At 41.6% G+C, this 8,444-nt stretch overlaps 1 protein-coding gene across 3 annotated transcripts; it reads right to left on the bottom strand.

Moving 5' to 3' along the window:
* Positions 1-486: 486 nt before the first annotated feature.
* On the bottom strand, positions 487-8,152 carry LOC127605598 (flavin-containing monooxygenase 5-like). Of its 3 annotated transcripts, none has more exons than XM_052073233.1 (10): positions 7,993-8,152; positions 7,130-7,268; positions 5,897-6,085; positions 5,147-5,312; positions 4,200-4,342; positions 3,188-3,384; positions 2,701-2,848; positions 2,425-2,632; positions 1,746-1,818; positions 487-1,262 (listed from the first exon to the last, which is right to left on the bottom strand). In XM_052073233.1, the coding sequence occupies exons 2-10, from the start codon at positions 7,259-7,261 to the stop codon at positions 845-847; spliced, it is 1,674 nt and encodes a 557-aa protein (XP_051929193.1). In that variant the 5' UTR covers positions 7,262-7,268; positions 7,993-8,152; the 3' UTR covers positions 487-844. The 3 variants fall into 3 exon arrangements, with proteins under 3 accessions (XP_051929193.1, XP_051929195.1, XP_051929194.1); XM_052073235.1 differs by lacking the exon at positions 7,993-8,152 and adding an exon at positions 7,890-7,914; XM_052073234.1 differs by lacking the exon at positions 7,993-8,152 and adding an exon at positions 7,597-7,800.
* Positions 8,153-8,444: the final 292 nt, after the last annotated feature.

The raw sequence follows: 8,444 nt of genomic DNA, 5'->3' as shown, positions 1-8,444 counted from the left end.
AGCATGACAGCGAGAGCAGCCTGTCAGGTCCTCGGCTGGAGACGGTGCCGTGCAGTGGATGTTGATTGTGGGTCATGATGACGAGCAAGTGTGAGACCTCTTACACATTGTGCAAACCTGGCAACCTGAATGGATTAGAATCACGTGGGGCGGATCTTCTTCCGGGTTCTACCGGCGTTCACCAGTTGCTCATCGGCTAGTTTATTAAAATATTTTAAAAATAAAATATACATTAACGCGAATGTATACATGTGATGTCTTTGAAGAGTATACACCTTTAAAATGTTTTTTAAAGGTTCATATTTTATTGTGACGGATGGGTCACAAGTAGTAGCGTGGCGCTTTTTTTCCAGTCCCTGCGCCAGGTGTTGTGCTCGTGGAGACTCTGTAGGTGGCACTATTTCGCCATCACCGTACGTTACTTTGAATATTAGCGTTCAACTCGAGAAAAGTGCATATGGATAATTACGAGACAGATTACTTCAAATTTCTGCATAATTTATTATCTTCATCTGAAATATAGGTTATTATTTGATGGCTTAAAAGAGCTGCCTTTTTTCACATTCATTGTGGGTGGATCCTGGTACATTTTGGTCCTCTTTGCATTGTGTACATCTCAGTTCAAAAAATTATCCCTTCTTGTGGTGCAAAATCAAAATGCATTGCTTATTGTCCTAACATCACCATATCTATGCGCATAGAGTAATTAAAAAAAACGCAGTGTGGACATCATTTCAGTCCTACAAAAAATGGTTTCACCAAACATGATATTTTAGTTTGTATCCCCTTTTCACAAAGTGAATTAATTATGTGATTTAAATGTGTATCACCACTTATATAAATTTCAGTGTCCGATTGTGGCCAGGCGCATCTTGACCCTGTCCAAAAGTATGTCGGGGTTTTGTAGTAAAGCACCCAGGTTGCTTCTGTTCACATACACAGACACACCTATGGTGGACAACACAACAAGTAGCCACTTCAGAGAGCATTTGGCTTTAGCTTGGTCACATGGTCGGGTCTGCATGGGCAGGGCCACCCTGTCCCACTGTGTCAGTATGGCCTGACGGGCTCCGGTCCATTTGCCGGGCCCCCGCAGACGGTACTGGTATGGGGTGATGGGCCCGAAGATCAAGCTGAGGCCAAGCCTCGGGTCAGTCAACAGAAGCTGGAGGATTTTGGGCCGCACACCCACAGGCGTCGCAATCTCATCCATGTAGTGCATGTAGTCCACCTGGATGGTGTGTCTCTGACTACTCACATACCTGAAAAACAGGAGAAATGTCCTAGTGCTTCTATAGTGGTACCTTGACTCACAAGTTAAATGTGTACCAGTTAGTTTGTTGGTTGGTTATAACTCTATTCATAAAATCAAATTTTCCCATTGAAATTGGGAATTAAATTAGTCTGTACCAGCTACACAAAACTGCATTTTTTTTGTTCAGTGGTTTTAATAGTAATGTGTTAATGTCGAAAGAAAAAAAACAATTGGCAAAAATCGGCAATCGGATCTTAATAAAGCAAATAAGAGCTCGCATATCATAAACTTGCTGGTAAATTATGACACTAAATTTAAGATACCACTACTGTATGTTGGCCAACTTACTAAATGGCCTAACCCCAAGAATCCAGGACTTATAGCACCCTGTACTATTTTGATGTGAAAACTGTATAGATGACTTTTGTGGAGAATAACACGCAAGTCCACCTTAAGTGATGCCACACAGTCTATTTTTGTCTCATCTTACCTGTCGGCCATGGTTTCCTCCTTATACTTGATGTCGTCCAGCATGTCAGCCGCTGGAGGGAGCTTGATGCAGCCTGGGCATGCCACAAAATATGATGTCACAAAACAGGTCAAGTTGACTTGTCTCAACACAGTGACAGAAGTGGAAATAGTAGTCATACTCTGAACGGAAGTAAAATTAAGACACTTGTGTCAAGAGAAACTGGTAAAAGAGAGAGATACTCATACAACTAAGTAAAAAAAATACAGACTGACATTCTATAGTACAAAAATAAAAACGACCAATGCATTTTTGCAATTTGATGTCATAAATACTCCCTGGTTCAAGTTACTTTATGTCAGTGCTGTTCTTGTTTTTTTTACTGCTTCTAAAAACACAAAATATCGATAAGTCAATTGTAAATAGCACTGCAATTTATCCATTTTGTGTTTATATTGCACTTAATTGAACGGTGTTTGTTGTTTTTTTTTCTTCTTTCTACCTACATTCTTGCTGCTGGAGGCTGCAAATTTCCCCAGTGTGGGACAAATAAAGGATATCTTATCTTAAAGAGCTTAACCACAGTTGATTTAAATTCTGTTTTTTTTTTTTTACGTTATGTAATGCTACATTTACATTATGTTCTTGGCAGCCATTGCAGAAAGTATTTCTCACCGCAACCTACACAATGGCAACCTACCTTTGAAGACCCTGGTGGCCCACCTGGCCTGCATCTCAGAGATGGGCATAATGGCCCCCAGAGGTTGCACCAGGCCAATAATGGCCAGGGTGTGGCGCTTCAACTCTGGCGGGAACACGTACTTATACAGAGACGCTTTGTTGTCCGACACCGTGATCACATGCGGGGCCAGGAAGGGGAAAGAAAACCTGTAGCCCGTGGCAAAAACCTGAAAAACAAAACAAGGTGCATTTGTGCCCAAATGACAACATGAAGAGTTTCTTTTCAGTGACCTACCACCAGGTCTACATCTTCCACCACGCTGCCGTCGTCAAATTCCACCATGGAGCCTTCAAATCGGCGAATGTTGGGCTTCACCTGCACTGTCCCCGACAGGATGCGGTTGGGAAGCTCATCGTTCACCGTGGGATGTTGACTGAACAACCTGACATGTTGAGAACTAATCCCATGACTACTACATTCACAGCAATGCGGCAAACACTGCTAGAGGTTTTTGATAATGCATATACGCTCCACTACAAAACTGGTGGTTCGGGACCACTAGTCTAAGATGCAGTGCACGTTTAAGCAACGGCGCACTGGACTATAACATCAAGCAAAAACACCCTCTCAGTGCCACAATGTCAGCAGAGCTGCAATGGCTTTTGCTGGATGCACAGATTAGCATTAGCTAACATAGCTAGCTTCCGATAAGCGGCCTTCAAAGCAGCAGAAAATGTACAGGTAATTCTTTTAATTTCATTCCTGGTTATGCTTTGACTACCTGTGGTTGGGCTTCAAGCTATACAGGGTGTGATTAAATCGCCGGTTGAGTTGACTCTCTCCCAGGTTGCAGACCATTCTAAAAGGAAGCAGGTCCTTGAGCAGCCACGTCATCCTGTTGATGCTCAAGTCCCGGGGCACACCCTTATCCCCGACTCTGTTCAGAATCCAAGCGCCTCTCCGGGTGCTCAGATAAAGCTGAAAGGGAAGAGTAGTAGTCATTGAAAAAAAAAAAAAGATTTTGATCGAGGAAAGATGAATAATCTTCTTGACATTTGCAAGGGAACAGTTCAGGATCCAAAGCATACCACATCTTATGTGTATTTGTCAAAGGCCGTGTTCCAAAGCATACCACATCACATCTCTGAGCTCATCCGCCCCTACACACCTGCCCGGCGCCTCAGGTCTGTGGACCAGTCTTTGTTAGAAGTACCAAGAACTAAACTGAGGCTCAGAGGGGATTGAGCCTTTTCTGTTGCTGGTCCCTCTCTCTGGAATGACCTCCCACTGAACATTCGGCAAGCCTCCTCGCTGCCCATCTTTAAAGCCCTCCTCAAAACTCACTTGTATTCTTTGGCGTTCGACTCAGCATGACTTAGATTTGTTCTTGATTTTACTGCTTGATGCTTTCTACCGCCTTTATTACCGATTCGTCTTACTGTTTATTGTGTATGTTAAATCGCTCCATGTACAGCACTTTGTAGGCAGCGATGGCTGTTTGAAAGTGCTCGATAAATACTGTTGACTTGACTTGACTTGACATGTCTCGCTACCAATCATCTCACATTCCTAAACATACCACATCATCTGCCTATGTGTATAAAAGGCAAGAGCTCATGATCCAAAGTATACCACATCATTTGTATATTTAATTTTGCTGCTGTAGACTGCAAATGTTCCCACTGTGGGACAAATAAAGGTGATCTTATCTTATCTTATCTTATCTTATCTTATCTTATCTTCTACAGTCTCAGCCTATGATCCAAAGCACAGCACACCATGTGCCTATCTACCTCCTTGGTGAACCTGCTGAGCTCCACGGCGATATCACCTCCGGAGTTCCCGATGCCGACCACCACCACCTTCTTGTTTCGCCATTGCTCGGGCGTCTTGTAGTCACGACTGTGGAAGTATTTTCCCTGGAACGTGTCCAGGCCTGACTCAAAGAAAGCCGCATCAATTGTGAATCATTAATATGGAAAAAAATAACACTTTGATCCCTCAATATGCACATGCTGGAAGTTGAACTGAGGTGAAGGTTCACAATAAAAGTAATACTCGGTGAGTGCGTGATTACAGGCTATATGAGGACACAAAGGTTGATTTCTAAATGGACATCAGCATGACAACTGCATTGTGCATCCAAAAAGTATGCCCAGGGCTTACGTATTTATTTTCATGTACAAATTTTTCCATTTTATTATGTCATTTTTGCACTACAAACGTTTGTTGCAAAATCTTTTCTTATCTTATCTTATCTTAACTGTTTGACCATTGAGACATTTTATTTCCCACAAAGGCTTTGAGACTCTGTTTTGATTAGGAGTTATAAAATTAAATAAACCTGACTGTCACGATTCGGTTTAGGGACCAACAGGTGGCACTGTAGAGCTCCCCTGGCAGCTGCACACCTGTTGGTCATAGGTAATCAGGCCTATAAAAGGACTCCTGCCCGCACACTCGGTGTCGGGTCATTGTTGCTTTTGCTACTGTCATGTTTGTTTGAGTCATGTGTTGCTTGCTGTTTTTGTTTGCTACTTTGGACTTTGTTTGTTTAGGATTTAGTTTTCTGTGTTTTATCAATACACATCTTCAAATACACCCTGCTCCTCTCTCCTGCCTGCTTTTTCTGGGTCCACCACCACCATGCAACGTGACACTGACATAATCTCGCAAATGATTGAAGAATGAAGCGTTGCGAATGTTTTCCATATTCACTGCCCTGCTTTGAACATGGTACCTGGGAAGTCCTGGAGAGGCAGGTTGGGGTGGCAGTGGTGTCCGATGCAGACCAGCACGGCGTCAAAGATGTGTTTATTCTTTTTGCCTTCTTGGTTCTCCGTCTCCACGTCCCATTGGCCGGAACGAGAAAAGTCAGCCCTCTGATTCACCCGCAAGACTTTGGTCTGAAGGAATAATATAAAAAAACTAAGTAAAACAAATTGAAAAGGACTTACTAGTAAACCAGTAGCCATATACTGTTTCCTACCGACTGCTGTCAGGCTGATGAATAAAAAATAACAATCATAATAATAATAATTATATGATATGAAGGAAAATTGTAAATAGTACTGCGATTTATCCATTTGTGTTCATATTGTATTTAATTGAAAGATGTTTGTTTTTTTTTTTTCTCTTTCTCCTTTCTTCTTTCTACATACATTCTTGCTGCTGGAGGCTGTAAATTTCCCCAGTGTGGGACGAATAAAGGATATCTTATCTTATCATGCTATAGTTCTTATGGCCCTTTTGTGTTATTGCAAAGGAGAAATGGACTAACACTGAAGTAACAATGTGAGTTTAATAAACATAGTATCGGAAGTATAAGTGTACCGATCCCCGGCATTTCATTCTGGGCGACATGGAAAAAAGGTGAAAAATTCCACAACGAGACCACTCGGCAGAGTTATGATTTTTCAATTCAACAAAGGCAAGTTGTTTGGCCTTGGCGGAGGTCTCTGTGATGTCATTACAATGAATTTCTGCTTACATTGAAGCGTATGTGCTTGCGGAGCTTGAAGTTTTCGGCGTACATGCGGAAGTAGTCCATGATGAGGGTGTTGTGCATGTAGTTCGGGAAGTGGGCCGGGATGGGGAAGTCACTAAAACACATCATCTCCTTGGAGGTGTTGATGATGACAGAGTGGTAGATGCTGGCCCGGTCCGGCTCGGGGTTCTCCTGCAATGACCGCATATTAAAAAATGGACATCGTGAGCAGAACCCAAGGTGGGCAACGTTCTTACTCTTTGTACTTGTGTTTAAAAAAAAAAGTCTTGTAAAAAGTAAATACTGATCAGGCTGCTTTATTTAAACTTATCACTTTCAGAGAAAGAGCAATAGGGAAAAAAACAACACTTTTTTGCATTACTTTTACCCTTGGTGAGAGTGTCATAACTTTGCTAGCACTTTGTGAACTGATTGAAAATACTAATCTAGCCACGATAACACTGAGCTACCTGTAATCTCTTTCAACAAAATATCAGACCAAAGAGCACACTGTAAAATCCTGCTGCCTCAGCAGTTTCTCTACTCTATCTTGCTATCGCCTAGCAAAACAACTGTTAGCATGTTAGCATTTGAGCCATTCTTGAAGTACCTCACCACAGTCCACAATGTAAAGATCCTTATCTGTATGCTTCAGGGCTTTCCCCATTTAGATTACCATCTTGCTGAATGCTACCTTAGCAACTCCTAGCATTTTAGTAAGTCAGATATTGTCTTTCACAATACTTCCCGACCACAGGTGTGCTGGAACAGACTACTGTCATTTCCAATTAATTCTTACTAACTGCAGCAAATATCATTTCTCTTTCAGCCACCAAAGGCTTTCAGCAGATATATTTTCGTGACTCAAAGATAAGATGGATGTGTGGCTATAAAATGAATGTCAGACAAATTAGCATCTATTTTGAAGTCATAGTGTGGTATTTGATTGACAGGTGAACAAGACATGGTTTCATGCGTTCACGTATGCAATCATTGTTAGCGGAGACAAAAGCTTGATTTTTCACGAATTTGAAGCCTCATTTTAACAACGTGTCAATTTTTTAAACCATTCCATGGTTCACATTCCTCCGTGTGCCAGAGCCAGAGCATCTGGCATCCACGTCGCAGCTGTCCTTGTTATTTTTACACCCCATAAGTCCCTAAAATCTCAAATGACTTAATTTCAATCTACCAGTATTTGTACTTGGTTACTTCCCACCACTGCATTCAACCCACCTTGAACCTCCACAGTCCACCGATGTCATCGCTGCTCTCAAAACAGACGGGCTCCAGACCCTCATCCAAGCAGCACTTAATGCAGGCCAGGCCCGAGCTACCACCTCCAATCACGGCCACACGACGAGGCATCCTGAAACTGTATAATTGCAGCAAATGTGTAAAAAAAAATCATCATAGAAGTAGACACTGACAGAATAATTAACAGCACTGGGAATGTGGTTCGATGCAAATTGATTTCTAATAATTTTACGGGTCAAATATGATACAGGTGTTTTTTGGTTATTACATCATACTAATTAGCATTCTGGAAATGCATAATCACAACATTTAATTTAATTTGAGGTATGACTAAAAGTAGTTTGTTTGCAAAAGTATTTATTATGCTGTTGTAACATTTGGCATGGTGCAAAAATATTATTAGGTCATTATAATAATGAAAAAAACTACTTTTTGTAAAAACATACACGTATGTCTGCTTCTACTTGTGTACATTGTGAAAGCTGCCCAGCAACAAATACGCTCTTTAAAACGATGTGCTCTTTCAAGACTAGCTCTCTGACAAAGAGGCGTTCAAAGTGAATCAGCTCCGTGCAAAACACATGCACGTACACCACGCAAGCCAAACGTCTGTTAATCGGTTAATCAGTACAGTAGCATGCAGCACTCAGTCTGAACTATAGTCAGACTTCATGAACAACACGCTTCAAACTATATACATCTCGCCAACGTTGCAGTTGAAATCTCCAACGGTCGATACCCCAAGTGAACTCAGCAAACTCGAATCAACTTTGCTTCTTTTGTGGCTTTAAAAACTGCAAAGGAAGATGACGCAGCAATAAAAACAGCCGACGCTCTCTTACCCGCTTTGCACTCAAGACAAGACGAAGGGAGTGACTTGACTTCTGTTTTTGTGTTGTCGTGCGCTCGCAGCTGTGCTTGGAAGTAGGAGGAGTGGCCGAGTTTCCGGCGCCCGACTTTGACCCCTGAACTCATCACGGCAGAGTGGTGTGCTGGAAAAACAAACAGGTCTAATTCCGCCGGACATTACATTAGGTACACTTACATAAAGTACACAAAGGTTCTTGCAACAAAATAGCTCCCTTTTTCTTTCTTTCTTTCAACAGATTACAATCAAATAAATTAGTAATGACGAGGACAGAATTTACGTTTTATTGCTGTTGAAAATAAGAAAATAAAAGAAACACTATTTTAATTCAATATGTACGAATTATAACCTGTACACAAATAGTTTTTGATGAACAAAATTGAGTTGTGAAAGTTACAGAACACATTCATGGCAGGAAAAGTATTT

This window comes from Hippocampus zosterae, chromosome 8, assembly GCF_025434085.1.
Source record: "Hippocampus zosterae strain Florida chromosome 8, ASM2543408v3, whole genome shotgun sequence".
NCBI classification, from domain to species: domain Eukaryota; kingdom Metazoa; phylum Chordata; class Actinopteri; order Syngnathiformes; family Syngnathidae; genus Hippocampus; species Hippocampus zosterae.
Note: the sequence above shows the minus strand (reverse complement) of the source record. Positions and strands in the feature narration are given on the sequence as shown.